We start from the raw sequence: 24371 nt of genomic DNA, 5'->3' as shown, positions 1-24371 counted from the left end.
CCAAAGGGTAAACTGTGTAGACAGGGCCCCAGCTAGACTCTTCCCATATTAATCACTGGTTGTTCTTGATGCTATCTCCTAAAATTTAGGAAAAAGGGACTCTTTTCTAGGTTTCATCCCATATCCTGTATAGTCTCCTTTCCACCACAGCTCAGAGGGAGGCATCAGCAACATCTCACCTCACCAGCCAAAAGGAATAAGAAGCTATCACAAGGAATCTGTAGTGTCTGATGGACCCCTGAATTATTAGCCTCCCTAATACAAAATGAGCCCTTCCAAATTAGAATTATAAACTGCCAAAGCTTTCAACTGCATCTGTGCTATATACAGAATGAAAAAAATACGCAAGCATACTTGGCATTTTACAAGGATGTCAAAGAAGTCTTCATCAGGCTCCTTGTTGTCATTAGTCATCAGGTGGCCAAGTACCGACTGACTGATGTTTTGTGTCAGACGAAGCCCTGGCAAATTACTGAAACTGGCCCTCTGGTCATCCAGACGGCGGCTCTGCGAGCTGGCAAGAAGATCTAAAAACTCATCCGTGTTCGGGGACACCATGGAAACAGGTGGCGCTATGAACAGGAAAAAAAATCCAGACGTTACAAAAATGTTTAAGCATACTTGTTACATACATATAATTCCTTTTGCCTTGTTCACTCCCAACACTCGCCCTGCCCTCTTGCTTGAGCTCTGTCAGTGAGCATCACTGATAGGCTAGAGCCTGACTGGATGGACACGGAGGGAAGAATGAATCCCAGAGGACCTGATATGACCCACTTGGAGGTTATTCCGATTTGACTATATTTCCCTTTATCTAATGCCCATCCCAAATGTAACTTTACAAGATATGGGGCTAGATTTTGGAAGGTAAATAAATTGTTTTTCTTACATAATTTCTCAGACCAGGATGAGTGGGACAGTGTTTTTATTCCATGCCCTGGATAGGAACCATTTAGCTAACTAAGAGTTAAGTGCTGCTGGCAAGTCTAGGTCTATGGTAGAGGAAGTCTGCTGGTAGGTGAAATAGAGAAATTTAAGTAATCTATTTTAGACCTAAGTCTCAGGCAGCCCTTAGCTTCAGCCTTAGCTGTAAGTTCCTCTTCAGTCTGTCTTGCTTTTTCTTTTTTAATCCAGATATGAAGCATTTGCATTTTACATACAATTATAAGGTACATTTAGGTATAATTTTTTCCTCATTTTTTTTACTTTTTAAAGTTAGATTTTATCCCAACCCCAAAGAAACCAGGGAGGCAGTATGATATAATTAATAGAAAGTGCACTGGACTAGAAATATAGATAAACTTGGGGGAACTGAAACAAAACCTTTTGTTCAAAACCTACAGTTTTGAACTGTACGAATACCAGCATTTCAGATATACCTGGATTCAGGCTCATTTATCATACCTGCTATGATGAGAACTAAATTCTCAGAAATAAATCAGAAGAATATCAAAGGGAACTACTAAATTGGGAGAGAAGCATTGATAACTTACTTTTTAGCATCATTCTAGGGGGAGTGGAAGCAGCTGTGGTTGAGGCTATTCTGCAGTTCTTTTCTTGTAAGCAGCACCTCTGATCATCCATCCGATTGCTTTGAAATCGGCTTAAGAGGTCAAAGAACCCTTCGTCTGCAATACTGTCTGCACTGATTTTCTGAAATATTGAGAGAAAATGTAAATACGCCAGCATTATCCTTAGATCATCAATAGAACAATATCATGATATACTCAAAAGCAAAAGGTAAAGGATGAAGATTAAAAATAAAAACTGACAAAGAATACAGGATGGCAGCACTGGTAATAAAAAATTATTTCAATCCAACTAACAAAAAGCATTTCTAATTCTTGTATTTCTAAGGCTAAAGAAATGTACCTCAGACTCAGGGGAACCGCTTCAGATACTGAATGAATTATGCAAATATTAGTGATTCAGGCATGTACCCCAGGCTCAAAATTCAGTTCTAAGATTCTACAACAGTATTTAAGTAAACTAATCTAAGAACTGATTAAATAAGAAAGCATGTGTATTTTCCTAGCATAGTGATTTCCAAGGTATTTTATTATATTTAAAGATTCGAAGATCCTGAGAAAAATATAAACTTCAAATAAATGAATATTTGGGGCAGAGGGGAACCTGTCACACTTTATTTGGAAGGCTTCAAAACTAAGATGATGAATGCAATGTTTAATAAAGGTAATTATTTTATTTTTCATAAGGATAGAGGTACATATATACAAAATGGGCCTCGGGAGAAGGGCATAACTAATACTTAGGGGAAACTATGTGATATTTGAGTTGGCTCCTGAAGAATGAATAAGCATTTGCAGGGTAGAGATGTTTCATATTGATGAATATGCAATTCCAGTCACATATTATTCAGGGGATAATAAACCGAAGGGACAGGGTAGTAAAGATGGGGTGGGGTAGGGAAAGGGGAAGAAGCAGCCAAAACGACGGCCTTCGTGTGACATACTAACACATTAAGGCTTTATCCTATGTGAAATAAGAGGAGCACTGGTAAGAGTCAATTTTAAGCAGGTTTGTACAGAAACAGAACTGGCCCCTTGAATGGGTTGCAGGGGTTAATAATGCAGGGAGAGAGATCAGTTCAGGTGCCTATTCCAGAAATCTGGTTGAGATGAAGTAGTACACCTAGAACTAAGACACAGTAGCAGAGATTTAAAAGGGGGCAGGGTGCAGATCTGAGGGATACAGGGATTGACTGATGTGGTTAGTGAAGGATGGGAGTCTAGAATGACACTTGGGTTGCTAGCTTGGGTGACAGAGTACACGGCATCCCTTTAACTGAGATAAGGAAAACAGGAGGGGGTGAGAGAGGTTTTTTTTTGTGTGTGTGTGAGGAAGATCAGCCCTGAGCTAACATCCATGCCAATCCTCCTCTTTTTGTTGAGGAAGACTGGCCCTGAGCTAACATTCATGCTCATCTTCACTGCCACAGCATGGCCTGACAAGCGGTGTGTCAGTGTGCATTCGGGATCCGAACCTGGGCCACCAGCAGCAGAGCAGGAGTACTTAACCGCTATGCCACGGGGCCCCGAGGGTATAGTTTTTAACATGTTAAGTTTGAGGTTTGGGAATGATAAGTATGTACATAAGCTACAGTCAAATGCATTAATCACTAACAAAAAGACTTTTTGCTAGGGGCAAAAAAAGCCTGTGATTCAAAATTCTGAACCGCAAAACATAATAAGGCTCTAGAAGTACGGATATTTTCAACTGGGCTAAGTGGGCTTAGTTAAGACCTCAAACGTTGAACAAAGGTATACCTTCCAGTTCTCCTCTGGATCTACAAAAATATTCCTGAGCCATTTTTATATATCCCATAATGTTTCCTTTTGTTAGTCATACATGTGTAAGAAACATGTGAAAAAACTACTGATAAAAATCAAGGTAAAGGACACTACATGCGCCGGCCCCGTGGCTTAGTGGTTAAGTGCATGCGCTCCACTGCTGGCGGCCCGGGGTTCGGATCCCGGGCGCGCACCGACGCACCGCTTCTCTGGCCATGCTGAGGCCGTGTCCCACATACAGCAACTAGAAGGATGTGCAGCTATGACGTACAACTATCTACTGGGGCTTTGGGGGGGAAAAAAAAAAAAAGACACTACAAGGGTGCAGATACAGAGGGAATGCTGACAAGAGCACCAACAGAAATCTGTTAAAAAAATAAAAGACTAACACAATTGTTTCAAAGGCTCTCATTGCTTGAAAAATAGACTTGATAATTTGAAGTATCTTCTTTGTAATTTATTTTGATCCTTTTATCAGAGTGTAGGGTAGCTAGATTAGAGATACTCCTGATACTTATCAGTAAACCCCGGGTATTTTTTTTCTAAGTATTTTAAATTTTATTTAATAACCTGATTCCTGTACTCATTTTTCATTAGTTTTTAACTCTATTATAATTTCAAAAATATAAATAAATAGAAGTTGATGCTAGCAGAAACTCTTCATTTTAAATTAGTATTTAAAAATCCTTGAACATTTGAATTTAATTTGTTTGTTCTGACTTCTAAGCTGAATGGAGGATAGTTTTACTGGGAGACACTGCAGTGAAATAAAAGGTAGTCTTTTTGCAAACAAAAATAACCTGAAACACAAAGAAATAATTACTGTCCAAAGCAGTGGAGCAACTTATCTATGGATGGAGTAATTACAGTTTCTAGCTTTGAAGAAGATAGAAAAGTTAGGGCAATATGGAAGACGTTTTTGGCTAACAAAGATACTTTATATTAACTGCCTAATATAAATTACCGAAAATTCAGTATGAATACAAGAAAACTAAAATGTAGGTACTCAAAACACAATACTCAAAAACTTATTTTAAATATACCCTCTGAGGGCCGGCCCTGTGGCTTAGCGGTTAAGTGCGCGCGCTCCACTGCTGGCGGCCCGGGGTTCAGATCCCGGGCGCGCACTGACGCACCGCTTCTCCGGCCATGGTGAGGCCGCGTCCCACATACAGCAACTAGAAGGATGTGCAGCTATGACATACAACTATCTACTGGGGCTTTGGGGGAAAAATAAATAAATAAATAAAAATTAAACATACCCTCTGAGAATTTGGAATTCGGTGATCAACAGAATTACTGGCATCTTGGAGAACTTTAGTGGAGGAATTAGTTTTGTATTTTTTCCCCTTCAATCTGTTGACAAAGAGCAGCTTGGAAGGTTTGGCAATAAGAGGTTTTTGTTTAGCAAGAATTTCACTGTTCCAGTTCTGTACCTATAAAATTATAAACATAAATGGAAAGCAGGACATGAAAAAAAAGAACAACAAAGCTCTCTCTGGTTTCCCATAATATTAACCTGCCACCTCCACTCATTTAGTATGGGCAGGGGGGCGCTTAGATCTCTTAATAAATTCCTTTTTGCCAGTATATCTCACTGATTTTCAACAGCTTGTAACAAATGTATACTGTGGATTTCTCATTACCAAAACATTAAAATGGTGGCTTTTAAGAACTTAAGAATAAGAAAACAAAGTTTGCCAAAATCCCATAAAAAATAAAATTTGAATGGTCAGAGAAGGAGCCAAAGTTTTACTCTAGATGTGAGTTACTTAAAAATCTGGTACAACTGGAAATTTTGGATGTATGCAGAATTTTTAACCATAAAAATTAACATCTAAAACTTATACAGCAGTAGTAATTTTCTGTCGATAAAACTGTACTGTTTTCACTAACAGTACTAAATTCTCAATAGGCAAAACATCTAATCAGCAGTTTATATAAGTCTAGATCTGGTTTATATATACATAACACCTCTAAATAACAGACTCAAAATAACAAATATTTGAGTGCAAAGGAAAAACATACAGTACATATAGTAGCTATGTGACATTTGCAGCTTTAACATCCACTCTTAAGTGTTTACAAGCAACTCGAAAGGTCCATGTTATGTAGTAATTGGTCATTTGATGAGGCACATTTTTCCATAGGTACATCATACACAGTCAAATGCACAGATTTTAAGTGTGTAGTTGGAAGTTATATAACCTCTACCCCAATGAAGACAGATCATTTCCATCAATCCAGAATATTCCCCCATGAGGCACAAATTAGAATAACTCCTGCACTGAGGCTAATGTACCTGAGTGAAACAACTACCTAGTAAGTGAACCAAGCCCGCTCTCTCCTTCACAATGGAGCTGGATTTTTTTTTTCTCTATTCCTTTGCTCATTTTCTCATACACGTTATATAAGGGGAAATTATTTACTAGAGTGGAATTCTTCAGGGTCTACTGATTCGAGAAAAAGTAAATGGCCCTTAATGTTAGAACATAAAACTGCATCTAAATCCCAAGTGGAAATGTGAAAAATTTTAAATGTTTCCTATGTAATTATCTGGACTTTTCAACAAAAACACTGAAGAATACAGACTGGAACAGTGTCTCCAAAACTATGAAGGAAAATTATTTCCAACCAATAATTCTATAGTCAGCAAAATTACCAATCAAATGTAAGAGTAGGAAAAAGGCAGTTTCAGACATCCAAGGTCTCAAAAGTTCCCTCCAACTGTACTCTTTCCCAAGAAGCATCTTAACCCAGAAGTCTCCCTTTTTCTTTATATATACTTCTTTACTTCGTTGTGAGTAATGAAATGATGAATTCTTTGACAACTTTATTATGAGGAAAAGAAACCAACACAAAGAACTAATTCCACTCAAACATATTTTAAATTAGAGATAAAACTTCCTCGTCATTTGGCTCTTGGAAGATTACAGGGTTGTGTCTGGTCAGCTTCTTAGGGAATTCACTGTTAGTACCACGAGGGAGGTAGGCACAAGGTAGCAAATTAATTTTGCTACTTATTAGCAGGTTCCTACAAGAAGAAGGAAAGGAGACCTAAATTGACTTACAAGTTTTTTGTGTTCTGGTGTTTTCTTTAAAAATAATTTGTAGATTTAACAGATTTGAGAACCACTCACAAGATAAGAGATGGATATTTTGGGGAAATCACAAAGTCCTTCTGAAGTTAACCAGAGTTTTTAAGCAACTCTGTAATTGTTTGGAATAAAAAATATTGGATATAAGTTCAAGTCAATTAGATGTTAGTCTTATGAAGACTATTCACACAAAAAAGGTCAATATTCAAAAATTATATGCCTAGTATTACAACAATAGGGCAGAAGAATATTTAACAACATGGAAAAATGTTCTTGACATATTACTACATATTATAAAATAGTATCTATATTATGATAATATTCATACAGAAACACAAGATAAGTAAATACCAAAATATTAATTGTAGTTACCACTGGGAGGTGGGATTACTGCTAATTTTAATTTCCTTGTTGGAATTTTCTGAAGTTGTTATAATGAACATATTTTATAAAAGGTATTTTAAAAATACACCATAAAGGAACAAGAGTCTACTTAAACAATGTAAAAATTAAGTTAAATGGAGGTGGAAGAAAGCAGCCTATATAAAGCCTATAAAAGCCTTCAATAACCTTTTTCCAGTTATAAAGTCCCTTCTCTGTTACTTAAAAAAAAAAAGCCTAGAGAAGATGCAACTTGAATAAGATGTTATTTCTTTATTAGTTAAAAAAGTGCTTTTCAAAAATGCAGCTAGAAAAACTAGCTTGATCATAAATATCTTTAATCTTGCCAATAACGTTGCTATTGTTTAGTTGGAAAAAAAAAGCTTCTTCTTTGATTTTCTTGATCTTCTTTTAATTAAAAAAAAAGTAATACATGTACATGGTAAAATATTCAAACAGTTCAAACTGGTATATAAAGTAAGTATTTCTCCTAACTCGGACACCCAATCTTTTCCCCGGAGGCAGTCGTGGTTAGCAAGTTTTTTACACATTCTTCCAGAAATGTTTTATGAATCTACAAAGGATATAAACGCATAAAACTTTTCTTAGACAGATGGCAGCATACCGTACACCTTCTTTTGGCATTGTACATTTTTCTGATTCTTTTTAAAGGAAAATTTTAAAGTGACACTGATATAGGACAAGTCTTATTTAAACTATTTCATTTAAGTTAAAAGTTACTAAAATATTTTATTATGACAGTTCAAGAAATTTAAAACATAAAAACTGCCAACCTTTTCTGGTGTTAACTTCATAAGTTCCATATTTTCCATACTGTGTCGGCGTCCAAACTTCGGGCGTGCACCTTCATAAAAAGAATTAATTCAAATAAACCAGGGAGACCTTAAGACTACAAATTCAGCATTACTACGTTATTCAATTTGAAAGTCTGTTACATAAATGCATATGGGAGGAGAAACATGTACAAACACGTATTCTTTTAGGAATAATAATTTTCCATACCAACTACATAAAATTAGAAGATACACTCCCTCTAAAATGCTTTGATGTAAGGAAGTTACATTTTGGTTGGAAACTAACTTTGGTTACTAACATTACCCCTTAATTTAGAAAAGGCATTTTATACTAACTGGTTTTATACTACCCACACAGTCTCTTAAAAAGAAAATAAAAAACCAAACAAACTATACAGTGGTTTAAGTAAGTAAAAACATAAGGAAAAGGCTTTAGGCCTTCAATTTTGAGATTAGAATCAAAATAACATTCTCAGTACTATAATGTTACTCTTTTCTGAGTTATCCATTTCCATTTTAAGATCTCATTAGATGACAAATTTACTGCCAGTTGGGAAACAGGTTAAATAAAAAGGCCCTCAAAATTTTTTTTTCAATAAAGTTATCAGTAAATATATATGAATTTTCATATCCATTCAATCTTTTAAAGATTAAGCAATATTTTAAAAGGCATAATATAAGGAATATATGATACCTAATACCCAGTTTAAGAAATAAACCATTACCAACACATTAACTCCCCCCATAATTTGCCTCTTCTTCCCTGCAACTTTTTATATTTTCATTACATATGTATATAGCTCTAAGCAATATAGCTTATATAACATTATATAAAATGGTCTCATTCTATATATATCCTCTAACTTGCTTCCTTTGAGCAACCCTACATTTGTGAGATTCATCCAAGTTGATATGTGTAGTTTAAATAATTTTCATTGCCATTTTAGGACTAGGCAATTATTTATCCATTCTACTGATGACTGATATTTAGGTTGCTTCCAATTTTTTGTTATCATAAGCAATACTACTACAAAAATTCTTGGAAATGGCTGTGTACATAAGCAAGCATTTCTTCCACAGTTTGGGTATCAGGGGTATATAACTGCGAGTTATATGTAACTGAGAGATGCTAGATCATATGGTTGGTACATCTTCAACTATACCAGAATGTTGCCAGACTGTTCTTTAGAGTACACCAATTTCTATTCCCATCAACATTGCATAAGAATTTCCAATACCCACATCGTTTCAATACTGATATTATCAGACTTTTCAATTTCAATTTTCAATTTTTTCAATTATTTCAATTTTCGTTCACCTCACAGGTTTTCAATATTACCTCACTCTGGTTTTCCCTGATTAAATGAGTTAAATATCTTTTCAATATTTATGGGCTATTTGTGTTTCTTCTTCTGTTCCTTGCTTTCGTGCATTTTTTAGTTAGGTTGTTTGTCTTGTTTTTAATTCATAGGAGTTCTTATACATTGAGGATGCAAGTCCTTTTTTTTTTTTTTTTTGAGGATGATTTGCCCTGAGCTAACATCTGTTGCCAATCTTCCTCTTTTTGCTTGAGGAAGAGTGGCCCTGAGCTAACATTTGTGCCCATCTTCCTCTATTTTGTATGTGGCTCACCACCACAGAATGGCTACCGACAAGTGGTGTCGGTCCAAGCCCGGGAAACCAAACCCAGGCCGCCAAAGCAGAGCGCGCCAAACTTAACCACTAGGCCATGGGGCTAGCCCCCGACAAGTCCTTTTTTAATCATATGTGTAGCAAATGTCTTCTCAGTTTGTGTTTTATCTCCTTATGGTTTCTTTCAGTGAAATGAAGTTCTTAGTTTCAATGTCAATCTTTTCCTTAATGGTTTTGTTTTTGTGTCTTGAGAAATCCTTCCCCTCTCTGATAGCATGAAGATATTCTCCTTTATTTTCAGAGGCAGTACAGCATACTGATTGAGCATGGACTCTAAAGCCAGACCACTCACTCAATTGTGATATGACCTTGGGCAATTCTCTCTCTGTGATTCAGTTTTCTCACCTGTAAAGAACAATACCTACTTCATATTGTATGATGACAAATGCATCATTATCTGTACAGAGGTCAGTACAATGCCAGGTTAAGTAGTAAGTATTCAGCAAGTGTTAGCCAGCATCACTATTATTATTGCTTTAAATCTGTCTTTCATATTTAAATCCTTAATCCATCAAGAATTTATTTTTGTGTGAGATATTAGTTTCCATATATGCAAGGAATATAAATATAGGCTCTATATTCCATTCCACTGGTCTATTGGTCCATCTCTATGCCAATAGCACACTGTCTTAATTACTGTAGCTTTATAATCTTTATATCTGTATAGAAAGCCCTTCTCATTTCTTATTTTTTATCAGGATTGTTTTGGCTTTGAGTTCTCAGACCTTTTTTCTTTCATATACATTCATGAATGACCTCATCAAGTTCCACAAAAGAACTGTCGTGATTTGCTTGGCAGTGCATTGAATTTATATCAATTTGAGGAGAACTGACATCCTTCATAATATTTAGTTTTCCATTCTTCATAATATTTAGTTTTCTAATACAACAATTACTGAGAGAAATATGTTAAAATTCCCCATTATGATTCTAGATTTTCCCATTTCTCCTTTTAGTTTGGTAGGTTTTACTTTATGTGCATTGAAGCTTTGTTATTAGGCTTACTAGGCACATACAAATTTAAGGCTTTTATCTTCCTGGTGAATTGTTAACCTCCTTCATTTTTAACAAGATCTTTTGCCTTACAGTACATTTTATCTGATATTACAGCTATACCAGCTTTCTTTTGATCAGTTTTTCCATGGTATATCTTTTTCTATCCTTTTACTTTCAGGCTTACTATATCCTTACATTTTAGATATTTCTATTTCTCTTGCATTTAGTTGGATTTTATTCTTTTTCCAATGTGATACTCCTGTCCATTAAATAGAACATTACATTTAATAGAGTTACTGATATATTTGGGTATTTGGCCTATTTCCTCCTTTACTAGGTTTACTGGTGAATTACATTAATTGATTTTCTAATATTCAATCCACTTGAATTCCTGCTTATTTGTTTTAAATACATTGCTGGATTTGGTTTGCTAATATTTTGTTTAGAATTTTTGCATCTATGTTCATGAGCAAAGACTGGCCTGTAATTTACCTTTCTTGTATTGTTCTTGTCTAGTTTGGATATAAAAGATTATACTGTTCTTAAAAAGACTGATAAAGTGTTCCCACTTTTCTAGTTATCTATAAAATTTTGTGGAAGGTTGGAATCGATTTTCTCGAATGTCTGGTAGATCTTACTTGTAAAACCATCTTGGCCAAGTATTTTCTTGGTGGGAAGATTTTAAATTACTAATCAAATTTCTTTATGGTTTTAGGCATTAGGGATGCTATTACATTACATTCTACCATTAGATTTTTCTATTTTTTTCTTGATTCAGTTTTGGTAAGTTTTTTTTTTAAGAAATTGTCCATTTCTCCTAGGTTTTCAAATATTTTGTCATAAAACTATTCAGGATAATCTCTTATCTTTTACATCTCTGTTTGCATCTATATTATGTCCCCTTCTCTCTCTCTTTTTTCTTGAATAATCTTGCTGTAGATTTGTCAGTCTTTTTAAAGAACCAAAGTTGGGGTTTTTAAAATTCTCTCTATTGAATTGTTTTATTTTCATTAATTTCTGTTATTATTTCTTGCTTTCTACTTTCTTTTAAGTTTATTCTGTTTTCTTTTGTTTTTTACTTTTTAAAAGCTAGGTACTTAGCTCACTTTTCAGCCTTTTTCCTTTTTAAATATAACACAGTAAATTTTGCTCTAAGAACCAATGTAAGTCATATCCCACAAATTATAATTCAGTCCTAAATTATTTTCTAATTGTATTTAAGATTTCTTCTTCAACCCGTAAGTACTTAGAAGTGTTTTTAAGTTTTTAAATGAATATGTTTTATACATTATCTTCTTGTTAATTTCTAACTTAACTGCACTATGCTCAGGGCATGAAATCTATGTGACACAGATTCCTTCAAATTTGAGATGTGCTTAATATTAGCTTAGCATGTGGTCAAATTTTTGGAAATGTTTCATGAATGCTTTAAAAGAATGTAAACTGATTAATTTCTAGGTGCAGTATTTTCTCTATCCATTAAATCAGTGTTTTTCACTTTTTACCTGTGAAAAAGTTTTTCATTTTTTACCTTTTCACTTTTTACCCATATTAAGAAATACATTTTGCATTGCAATCCTGAACACACATACACAAATATATAACAAAATCTTCACATAACAGTACTTGCCCTTATCATGTATGACAACCCTGTTGTGTGTGTGTGTGTGTGTGTGTGTGTGTGTGCGCGCGTATTTAATGCTAGTTGCAACCTCTGAGATTGATTTTACAACTCAATTTGAAAAATACTGCATTAGATCAAGCCCATTAATTGCGCTGGTCAAATCCTCTATATTATTACTGATATCTGACTCCTGGTTGATTTTTACCTATCAATTATTGAGAGGTAGGTTAAAATCACATTAAGACATAAATATCAGATAAGACATAGAAACTCTGAAGCCAGATTGACTGTGTTTAACTCTCATCTCTACCACTTACACAGGTAACCTTGGGAAATTTACTTAACTTCTCCTGCTTCCATTTCCCCATCTGTAAATTTGGGTAACAGAAACTTACCTCCTAGAGTTGTTACAATTAAATGAGTTAAAACAGGTAAAGCACTTAAAAACAGTGCCTGGCACAAAGTAATCACTCAATAAATGTTAGCTATTATTATTTTTTTCAAATCTGCCTGATTTTTGTTATTCCTTTGTTTCAATCCTGTTATTTCTGTAAACATTTAACCATAGTCATTTTACATTCTGTATCCGATAATTCCAGTATCTGAAGATCCTGATGATCTAATTTTGCTGTTTGTTTTCTTACTCATGTTGGCCTGTTTCTTTATGTGTTTGATAATTTTTTTTGTTGTGAGCCTTTACAGACCTGGATCAAGGATGCTTTCCTCCAAAAAATATTTGGTCTTACTTCTGCTAAGTCCCTAGGAGCATTTCTAACCCAAAACCATTTTAATGGATTGGGGTTTCTTATACTGTGCAGGTAGAATAAATCAAATTCAAAACTAGTATGTAGGTAGGCTTATGAATTCAGATTCTTGAGGAAGACTCCTTTTCTCTATCCTGAGCCAACACCAGAAATACACAAGTTTCCTTGCAGTTCCTTTAGCCAGCAGACTTTTCCTGGCACTGGGGTTACAGCAATGAACAAAAGAGACCAAAAAATACCTGTCTTCATGGAGCCAGGCTGAGCAAGTGGGGAGTGGTAGGAAATGATGTTGAAGAAGTAGGCTGGGTCCAGATTACACAGGCCTTTTAACCATGGTGAGGACTGAGGATTTGGTTCTAGGTGTGATGGGAAGTCATTGGAAGGTTTTGAACAGAGGAATGAAATGATGTGATCTACATTTTAAAAGAGCACTCTGGCTGCTATGTGGAAAAGTCAGTGTGAGGGATCAAGAATGGAAGCAAGGGAAACAGCTGGTAGGCTAGGACTCTCCTGGGAGATGCTGGTAGCTTATACTAAGATTGTTGCAGTGTACGTTTTAAGAGAGATTAGGGTTATATTTTGAAGGTCAGGTTTCTGATAGGTTGGATATAGGAGTGAGTGGAAGAAAGGGAACAAGGATGACCCCTAGGTTTCTGGCCTGAACACTTGGGTGAATGGTAGTACCATACCCTGAGATGGGGCAGACTGGAGGAAGAATGTGTTTAGGGAGAAAAACCAAGAGGTCCAGTTTGAACCTGTTACGTTTTAGATGCCAATTAGATTAGATATTCAAATGGAAATGTTAAATAGATGAATCTCAAGCTCAAGAGAGAAATTGTGACTGGAAATATTAATTTGAAAATCATCAGTATATAGATGATATAAAAGCCAACCAATGGAATGATATCATCTAGAGTTGTGCTGTCCAATACAGTGGTCAGTAGCTACATGCGGCTTTTAAATTCTTAATTAATTAAAGTTAAATAATATTAAAAATTAATTTCCTCTTTTGCAGTAGCCACATTCCAAGTGCTCAACAGCCACATATGAGTAGAGGCTATTAGATTGGACAGCACAGATACAGAACATTTCCATCTTCAAAGAAAGTTCTACTAGAAGCACTGAGGGAAGGATAAGAGGAAAAAGGATAACATCACAAAGGAGGGAAGGATAGATGGACAGAAAATAGGGAGGGGGAGAGGGAAGAAGAAAGGGGGAAGGGAGAAGAGGTCCAAGAACTGAACTCTGGGCACTACAGATTTCGAGGAGGAAAGAGTAATGAAGACTGAGAGTGGCCAGTGAGGGGGAGGCAAACCAGAAAAGGAGGGTAATCCTGGAGGCCAAATGAAGAAAGTATTTTGAGGAGGGAATGATCAGCTGTAGGGAATATTGCTGAGAAATCAAGTAAGCCGACATCTGAAAACTGATCAATGTATTTGGTAAAATGGAGGTTGTCTCTGGTAATCCTGAAAAGGCTTCAGTGTCATGATGAGGCCAAAGCCTGAGTGGAGTGGACTGAGGAGAGAATGGAGGTGAGGAAGTAAAGACAATGAACACTGATATTATCTTCAAGTTTTGTTATAAAGAGGAACAAAGGAATAGGTCTATGGCTAGAGGAGTCCATGAGGACAAGTGACAGCTTGTTCAAATATGAGAGCTATTTATAACCTATTTGACAATTAAACACAGGAAAACTTTTTAGCTCATTATTTAATTGCGAAGCACACAGGTCACAATTTATTACATGGCTCATACTTTAGAATTTTTCACTAAATGTTCTTTTATTTATTTATTTATTTTTGTGAGGAAGACCAGCCCTGAGCTAACATCCATGCCAATCCTCCTCTTTTTGCTGAGGAAGACTGGCCCTGAGCTAACATCTATTGCCAATCCTCCTCCTTTTTTTTTTTTCATTTTTCTCCCCAAGGCCCCAGTAGATAGTTGTATGTCACAGTCGCACATCCTGCTAGTTGCTGGTATGTGGGACACCGCCTCAGCATGGCCCGACAAGCGGTGTGTTGGTGCGCGCCCAGGATCCGAACCGGGGCCGCCAGTAGCAGAGCGTGTGGACTTAACCACTAAGCCACGGGGCCAGCCCCCTAAATGTTCTTTTAAAGTCTTAATCAGATAACTAGCCACTACTTTTTTTTTCCTTCTTCCTTTTCTTTATATGGGTTGAGAGAAGGAAAGGTAAAAGCTAGATTTTTCACTGACTTTCAAGTTCAAAACATTTGTCTGTGTCAGTATTTTTTCAGACTGAGAATTTAAGCTTAGGCCAGATCTTTAAAATGGATCTCATACAGAGTCATGTAGATAATATTCAAAAATTCAAAATTCTAATCTTGTCCTTTTTTATTTCTTTAATCAAAAGTAGATTTTTTTTTCACTTAGAGACATTATAGCACGTTTTTCCCTGCGACAATGTCAAACCGAATCAGCACCTAAAGAAAATTTCCTAAGTTCTCCGAATTAAAAAATAAAACAATCCTAAGAGATTTCACCTTAGAAATGAAATGGGGAAAAAAGAGCTAAACAAAAATCAAACATGGCAAAACATTTGAAATAAAAAGGATAAACAAAACAATAAAATGTTTTAATTTTGGCATCTTCACATTTGTAAATGTGAGGGTGAGCCTACAGATACAGAATTTAAAAGTATTTTTACAAAAGAAAATAATTATAACCTTACCATTCCTAAGTTCATGAGAAAAGCTATAAAATACCATATTCTATATTGATAAATTAACAGGACTGTGGTAAAGCAAAAAGGTATAAAAAGTTGAGTTTCCTATGTTATATATTCTCTCTGGATATGGTAGACATGTGCTAAGTAATTTAAATGTAAATCTTGAAGATAAAGAAAGTAGGTTTTGAACACCTATTACTTACCATGCAAACTGTTATCAATTTCAATATTTTCAGACATTATTGAATTATTTGTGCTGTAACTCAGACCAAGAACCATTTGAAGATCTGAGAGATTCAGTCGTGCTGTTAGTTCACCACTTCTATCCCCAACCTACAACCACAAGCATTTATATTTTAGAATAGTATTTAAAGACAAAGAATGGTGAAGATTAGTTGAAAGTGTTGTGAACCTAAAACTGGAAGAGAGAATGAAAACAGTTATTATAATACAATTATGAGATGATGAATGAAATGGATTTTTTCATTAATAGTTCTTTTAAGGAATAAAGAAAGAAAAGGGAAGTTTCTAAAGTATGGCAATAGGATAGCTAACTGTATTCTATCAATTCTTTAGTTCTCTAAATATTAGATTGCTCTTAATCTCTATGATCATATTAAATGATAATGTAGGTTATTCTGTGACATGTTAACTTGGATCATGTGAATAAAATGTCCTTAGAATATTTTATTTCCATTCTATAGTAATAGTTAACATTTATTTATTAAGCCAGCATTAGACATTATACTAGGCACTTTTATATACACTATGTCTAATCCTTACAATGATTTGTAAGGTAGATATTATTATTATTCCCATTTACAGATGAGAAAAATGAGGCTCAGAAAAGGATTCCAAGCTCAAATAGGCAGCAAGTGGCAGAACTGTAACAGGAACTAGTCCTTGATTCTAGAAATCATGTTTTTCCTTCCATACCATACTACTTTTCCACGGAGAGATGGGGTATGGTGGAGGCATATTTTAGCAATCTTTCCATTCTCCCATGCCCAGCCTTACCTTCCTGTCCTCCTACATCAAGGCCAGTGCAAACAGACCACTGATCCATATCTCAAAATGCTTTGTGCAGTTCTAATGCCAAGAGAACAACGTATAATTAAATTTATTACTTAGCAATATAGGAGCAATCTAGAGAAATAAGAGGGCTTTCCTCCCTGCTGATTGGTGAATCACAATAGCACAGATAGCAATTTTTTAGTCTCATACCTCTCTTGAAATTTCCAAGTGCTTTTCAGCAAAATGCATCGCTTGATCATGATTTCCTAGAGCTGTGTATGCATTTCCTAAGCTCCAACATGCTCTTCCTTCACCAATTCTACAAAATAATTCAAAGCTAACATGCAGTTATCTGAAAGGAAGTCTGTGTGCGGAATAAAAGCTATCTAGCAGGTTAATTAAGGTATAAACACTACTTTGGACTTATTTGGTCTTTCATATAAAGAACATACTATCGAGCTGGCCCGGTGGCGCAGTGGTTAAGTGCGTGCGCTCCACTGCAGCAGCCCGGGGTTTGGATCTCAGGCGTGCACTGATGCACCGCTTGGCAAGCCATGCTGTGGCCGTGTCCCATATAAAGTGGAGGAGGATGGGCATGCATGTTAGCCCAAGGCCAGTCTTCCTCAGCAAAAAAAGAGGAGGATTGGCAGATGTTAGCTCAGGGCTGATCTTCCTCACAAAAAAAAAGGACATACTAACTTAATAATAGAGACATATTAGAATACCCACATAATACTGAACTCAGAAACAAGTATTAAAATGGAAAACATCCTTTTAAAACATGCAATGTTTTATAAAATAATAAAATCTCAGGGATAGGTCTTCTAGTTCAACTACCCCATTTTCTTTCTATGACAGCCCAACCAGGTAATCATTTGGTCCATGTCTGAACACCTCCCAGAGAGAGAGAACTCACTACCTCTTGAGGCCACATACTTCATTTTTAACAATTGTATACAGAAGTTCTTCTTCATACTGAGGTAAAAATCTATCTTCCTAAAGCAAACATCACAGACTCAAGGCCTGCAGAGATATGCTATTTTTTCATACAGTTAAAAAAAAATTAGCCATTAACTTTAAAAATCAGAAGACATCACATAAAACTCAGGACTTTCAGCTTCTCTTGAAAAAAGAGGAAGATCTGGACATAATGGACCCTTATTCCTGCCTGGCAACAACCAGCTGGAGTTGAGTAGCAACTGTCCCCTTTACATCGGGCCTTATCTCTAAGTTCACCACAATTCCTACACTGACGTAGACAGCAGGACCTGTGAAAATGACTGAGTTTATGACCCAGTTACTGATCTTGGTTCCAGACTATATGGAAGGAATCTAATCATCTAACACATGCTAGCCCTTCAAACAATAATATACGGAGGATGTCACTGAAACAGAGGAAATTCCTTAAAAGGAATTAAAAAGAAAGCAAAGGAAAAAAAACAAACAAATAAGAAACTTAACGGAAAAATTCTTGGGATTAAACAATGTATTATATTTTACTGTAACTAAAGTAAAAAGGTATATAGCTTACCTATCATTTAGCTCTTGAGCAATTGCTAAGTGCTTCAGATGATAATCAATGGCCTTTTCGTAGTCCTGAAGTAAAGTATATGTATTTCCAAGACTGTAGCAAGACTGTGCTTCTACAGCTCTGTCTTTAAGCTGTCGAGCCAATAGTAGTGTCTTTCTAAAAGAAATTAATTCTTACGTAATGATCATTTTTAGTTTTGGCTATAATAAAATAAAACTCTCACTTTTCCTCCTGCCTTTACAGTAAATCTGTCTTAGAGCCTAATATCCCATACTTTCTCCATTACTTTTAGACAAAATGGAAAGATGTCTTTGAAAACACAAAAGGCAAATCCAGACTTTTAGAAGTTGAGAGTCCTATTAATTCTCCAGAGAAAAGGAGTATTGACACAGGAGATCAACTACCGCTAAAGATTAACATTGTTATTTTTAACATTTAAAAAAACTTTCCCTGTTGTAGTGGCAATAACTTAAAGTAAGAGACTTTTGTCCACATAACCTCTTTTCAATCATACTCTTGCCTTTACGTTTTGTCAAAATTTAAAATAGTTAAAATTCTTATGTGTAGGCCATTAATCACTGATTTATGAAAAATATTAAATACTACATTTAAACATTAACCAAATTCTACCAAAACATGTGGAATCGTCAATGAGAAGCTAGTTGTGTAGCAGTTAAGAGCACGGACTGCAGAGCTAGAGTGTCTGGGTTCAAATCCCAACTTTGCCAATTACTAGCTCTGTGATTAGAGCAAGTCACTCAACCTCTCTAGGCACTAGTTTCTTCATATGTAAAATACTTCACAGGGTTTTATAAAAATTAAATGAATTAGGGCTGGCCCCGTGGCTTAGTGGTTAAGTGCGCGCGCTCCGCTGCTGGTGGCCCGGGTTCGATCCCGGGCGCGCATCGACGCCCCGCTTCTCTGGCCATGCTGAGGCCGCGTCCCACATACAGCAACTAGAAAGATGTGCAGCTATGACGTACAATTATCTACTGAGGCTTTGGGGGAAAAAATAAATAAAATTAAAAAAAAAATTAAATGAATTATAAAGTGCTTAGAATAGCATTTTGCTCACAGATGCTAATAAACGTTAATATTGTTTTGTTATTATCAGCACTTAAACCTACAGATGCTTTTGGATCCAATAATTTAAATAACTCTTTCCACAAACTTCTGCCAAATTGTATAAATACTTCATATCATTTATAACTATATGAAAAATAAATATATGATAATGTGATATTTTTTTTAAACAAACCTGAAATTATATATTTAATGATGATACCTTCAAAGCTGCCACCCTGGGAGGCTACACACTTATTCTAATCTTGCCTGTCCTCTCAAACATTTTTGGAAGATTTTTGGAATTGCCTTCAGATCCTGTGGCATGATCCTTTCTGGCACACCATTATTTTTTGAAGGTACAGTTAACTGTAAATGGTCAGAAGTCTTTCTGGAACCACATTCAATTATTAAAGTGGGTTTACCAAACTACTGCTTTCTATCTTGAAGGATATAGATCTATGATGTTGACAGTCTTCTTGTGTGGCCCTGAAAACAACTCCAAAGGAGAGTTCTAAAAATATTTTTAACCAATATTTTTGGAATATGTGTCAAGCTCTGAGTTCTAGACTGCTTATGGGGGGCAGGGGTTAAGTTTCATTACTTTATACTCATGCTTTTTTAGTCAAATAGCCACCATCCACTTTATTATAGAATTTTTCAGTATTTCATACAGGTACATCATTTATTAACTAAGATTTTTCTATGTCTCTTGGCTTTAAAATATAAGAAACTTTTATATTTAAAATCAAAATATATAATATGTAATATAAATTATATAATATATAATATATAAAATATATTTATTTTATATTAATATAAATACATAATATAAATTATATAATGTATTTTATTTGGGAGGATATTTCATATCTAAACTAATCAACCAACAAATACTAACCATTAGTCAATGTTTAAAGTAGGGTGGGATAACATTCTGGTTTTTTAGATGGACTTAAAGCAATTTTACCTTTTTTTTTCAGATGACAAACTATCCAGAACTTTCTCACATTGGATTCTTTAACAATAAAATACAAATAAATCACTGTGTCTTTGGTTCAGTCAAACTGGCTTCTAACTAAGGTCTGTATGGCCTTCAATCCCCACTAATTAGGGAAAACTCCAAACAATCTAGAAAGCACAGACCAGGCAACCTGAAGCAGTCTAAACTTTGCTATCATCTACGTTTCAAGTCTACTCATAGGTTAAAAAGACCCTGCCACAGAAGAAGCTGGGATTGCCAACTCCTCAGGTAAATGAATGAGGCCTCAGTTTACAGTGAGGATCCAAGACGGGCAGAGAGGGTGGGAAGAGAACTTATTAATAGGAGGGTGCGATGGTGGGGAAAAAAATTCAGTGATCACTGGTGGAAACTACAGCATATTTTTGTTACCAGGCTTTCTTGTGGCCTACCTGCAAACCCATAATTAGGTGGAAAAAAGCATATAAATATACACACCACACATGCTAAACAAGTTTAAAAGTTTAGAATTTCATTTAAAAACAATTTGTTTTAAAGATAAAAACTAATAAAAATATAAAGGGGTCATAGTGCTGCTATTAAATCTTAGGTACAACAATATTTATTGAGCACTATGTGCCTGGTATGTGCTAAGTAAGTGCTTAATATATTCTTTCATTCATTCCTCACAACAATCCCAAAAGCAAGGTATTGATATCTTCTGATAAAGATGAGGAAACCGAGGTGTAGAAGCCCAAGATCCTGCTGCTAGTATGCAGCAAAAATCAGGGTTTAAACCCAAAGCCTGGGGCCAGCGTGGTGGCGCAAGTGGTTAAGTGCGCACGCTCTGCTGCAGCGGCCTGGGGTTCGCCAGGTCAGATCCCGGGCACGCACCGATGCACTGCTTGGTAAGCCATGCTGTGGCGGCGTCCCATATAAAGTGGAGGAAGATGGGCACGGATGTTAGCCCAGGACCAGTCTTCCTCAGCAAAAGAAAAAAAAGAGGAGGATTGGCAGATGTTAGCACAGGGCTGATGTCCTCACAAAAAATAAATAAATAAAATAAATAAATAAAATAAAAAACCCAAAGCCTATGATTTAATAAGATTACATAACTACTCATTTTACATTTATCTATAGAAATATTAAACTAACTTGTAGTATTCAGAGGCAGTTTCAAATTCTCCAAGAAATATATATGCATTTCCAAGGTTGCTATATGCTCTTCTTTCAGCTGCTTTATCTCCAAATTCTTTTGCAATAAGGAGACGCTGAAACAGAAAATTTTAATTAGATACAGCTATAATAAAAACTAAAGAAACAGAAAATTTTAATTAGATACAGCTATAATAAAAACTAAAGAATAATCTACTCACTGTTCAAACCACTGATGGGGAAATGACCTGCACTGTACCTGCTCATGAGCTATAACAGCATCCCTGAAGTTGCCAAGGAGGTAATGTGTGTTTCCAAGATTTCCAAAGGCACGTCCTTGGGCTGCTCGGTCACCCAGAGCAGTCACTAGTGATAGGTTTTCCCTAAGAGATACAAACAGTTGTGAAAAAATAAGTTTGAGAAAAAAATTTATTGATAAGAACAAAATTGATTTGATTTACAAATCTAACTCTTTTGACCAGAAAAAAAAGTTAAATAAGGGCCGGCCCCGCGGCTTGGCGGTTAAGTGCGTGCGCTCCGCTACTGGCGGCCCGGGTTCGGATCCCGGGTGCACACCGACGCACCACTTCTCCAGCCATGCTGAGGCCACGTCCCACATACAGCAACTAGAAGGATGTGCAGCTATGACATACAACTATCTACTGGGGCTTCGGGGGAAAAAAAAGGAGGAGGATTGGCAATAGACGTTAGCTCAGAGCCGGTCTTCCTCAGCACAAAGAGGAGGATTAGCATGGATGTTAGCTCAGGGCTGATCTTCCTCACACACACAAAAGAAAGTTAAATAAGCTTTCAGCCATAATGTGCCACATTTTAAAAATACATCCATGATGGAGGGTGATTATAGGAAATAGCTGGGAACACCTGACTGAACCATTCAGGTAGGTTTCTGCCCAGGGTCAAGGACACAGCTAATCTTGGAACCCCTATAGCTAAGAAGTTCTATGAAATTCTATTGATAAAAGACTAAATTTACTCCAAATAACTTAGACTAACCATTGATATTTCTTTCTTTTGCCACTAAGTGGCACTGGTCTGCAGTTTAAATGAAAGCTTTCCTGGGGAAGGAATTACCACTAATACAATAATACAACATTCTGGCAACGATTTGATGATTTAGTTTTAGTTACTAGTCCATAACTTTAAAACCTTTGCCAAACTTAAAAACTTAGTACCAGATACAGAATGTATAGTAGATCCCCAGCTTAGGTGGGCCACATGACTGCATCACTGCTACTCACTCATAATAATCCACAGCTGCCTGCAGAGCGTTTCTCACTTCTTCTGGAAATTCTCCTACATCCTGAGGACCAGGGCAGCCAAAACTTTTCCCTTTGGCGTGATACACATTTCCAAGATTGTAAAGTGCTCTTGCTTCTCCCACCTAAATGAAGATAACAGCAGAGTTTACATTGTAAAATCAGAGGACAGGTATTATAATATTTATCACATATATTTATTTGTAATATCCTTGATATTATGGTCAAAAGAGGGAAATGTTTGCATTGGCCATCCATACAGAACCGGACGAATGATTACTTAATGAAAGAAGGGCCTCCCACTATTTCCTTTTTTTCCTCTATTTTAATATTTTTATGATGTTTCTCTTTTTCTTCTATTTTTCTATGAATATTTTCTTTTTTGGCATTAACTTTTAGATAAACTACAGAATAATGAAATAGAATTAAAACATAAAGCAATTTCAATGAAAACAGTTGGCCTACTATATAACATTTCCTTATTACCTTGTCATTAAGCTCTCTGGAAATGTCCAGGTGTCGCTGACAACAAACTACAGCTTCATCAAAATTCCCAAGGACCTTTAAGGTGTTCCCCAGATTACCACTAGCTTTGGCTTCCCCCAACTGGTCTCCAATAGTCCTGAAAAAGAGAAAAGCAAATGGTGTTAAAAAGAAGCAGCCAGAGCACATTTTTCCCTAGAGGACAACGGACACGCTTAAGGTAAGAAAGACCCATTAGCCTTGAAACCTCCTTTAAATAAAAATTTAAAACTACCATTTCTGTATTTAGATTTAATTAATGTTTTATTCATTTAATTAAACTCTAGGATCATTTCACTACTATTCATTCATTTAATTCAACTCTGTGTTCAGCCTAAATATTAGTTTTAAAATGTAATGCTATTGAATTAGAACTCACTAAATGTAGTTTTTTTAACTGAATGAAAATATTTTTAATTTAACTGAATGAAAATATTTTTTAAAGTGACAGTTAATTTAGGAAGAAAGAGTATTAAAAAACTTAATTACCTTGCAAGAGTTAAATCATGATGATGGTATTCTAATGCTTTGGCATAATCATGCAAATAAAAATAAGCATTGCCCAGCTGGCTGTAAATAGCACTCAGTGTTTTTAGGTCTTCAGTTCCAACTTGAACTGCAGCTTCAAAGAAGGACACACCAGCACGGCAGTCTCCTAATTTACATAGACGTTCCCCTTCCAAGGCAAGTTCTAGACAAGAAGCTTCCATTCTATAAAATTATACAAGACAGACATTACAACATTACATTACAACTGCATCACAGTGTTTTTAACTTCAAGTAATATAATTTAAATGTGGACTGTGGCTACTCTGGCTCAGAACAGCTGCGTCTATAATTGAAGTATACACACATCATTGATAAAACAGTAAACTATTATTTATAGCAAGACCTAATTTGCCTATTAAAGTGTCTCTGAGCCTCAGAGGTCTTTTATATAGGATAGCTAAATATATCTATATGGAGCCCATTTTAATTGGCCTACCGAGAGCAACCCACTTTACCAATGAGAGAACTTAAAGTAGTGTTTCCTACACTGTTCTGAGTTGTGGCAGACTTATGGACTTTCTGAGAGTTTGGGGAGAACAGGGGTGCCTGGGGAAGATGAAGTCCTATAATAATACTCTTCTCTATCCAGGTATCCAGGTGGTCTACTTACCTGTCCATCAACCCCTCCTACCATCCATCTCTCCTTCTCTGTCTCACACACTCATACACACACACACACACACTCCTTCCTTTTCTTACCCCCACACGATCACCTGTACCTTAGAAAAACAGAGGAGCAAAATATCTTGATCTACAAGGCACACTTCCATAAGAGAACTAAGTGTCAAGAAACTTTACTTTAGAAAGTAATGACTTAAAGATGTGCAGAAATTCCAATTCTCAAAGTCTACCACTGATACTTCAGGTTTTAATCCTGACTTTTAGTAGGTGCCCATCCTCAAAGGTGCCATTGTGTTTCTTCAACATTTTCGT

At 35.8% G+C, this 24371-nt stretch overlaps 1 protein-coding gene across 1 annotated transcript in view; it reads right to left on the bottom strand.

Annotated features, from left to right (window-relative positions):
- GPSM2 (G protein signaling modulator 2) overlaps window positions 1–24371 on the bottom strand; it is a 44737-nt gene that overhangs the window by 2718 nt on the left and 17648 nt on the right. Inside the window, exons 3-14 of the mRNA XM_058538671.1 lie at window positions 23379–23600; window positions 22854–22989; window positions 22350–22492; window positions 21350–21473; window positions 21091–21206; window positions 17913–18068; window positions 16592–16700; window positions 15571–15700; window positions 7585–7655; window positions 4574–4747; window positions 1494–1653; window positions 355–572 (exon numbers count right to left, since the gene is read on the bottom strand). Of these exons, the coding sequence (XP_058394654.1) occupies window positions 355–572; window positions 1494–1653; window positions 4574–4747; window positions 7585–7655; window positions 15571–15700; window positions 16592–16700; window positions 17913–18068; window positions 21091–21206; window positions 21350–21473; window positions 22350–22492; window positions 22854–22989; window positions 23379–23600 (1759 nt within the window). The remainder of the gene's footprint in view (window positions 1–354; window positions 573–1493; window positions 1654–4573; window positions 4748–7584; window positions 7656–15570; window positions 15701–16591; window positions 16701–17912; window positions 18069–21090; window positions 21207–21349; window positions 21474–22349; window positions 22493–22853; window positions 22990–23378; window positions 23601–24371) is intronic.

Source organism: Diceros bicornis, chromosome 4 (genome assembly GCF_020826845.1).
Source record: "Diceros bicornis minor isolate mBicDic1 chromosome 4, mDicBic1.mat.cur, whole genome shotgun sequence".
Taxonomy (NCBI): Eukaryota; Metazoa; Chordata; class Mammalia; order Perissodactyla; family Rhinocerotidae; genus Diceros; species Diceros bicornis.
The sequence above is the reverse complement of the archived record's forward strand: the minus strand, read 5'-3'. Positions and strand labels throughout refer to the sequence as shown.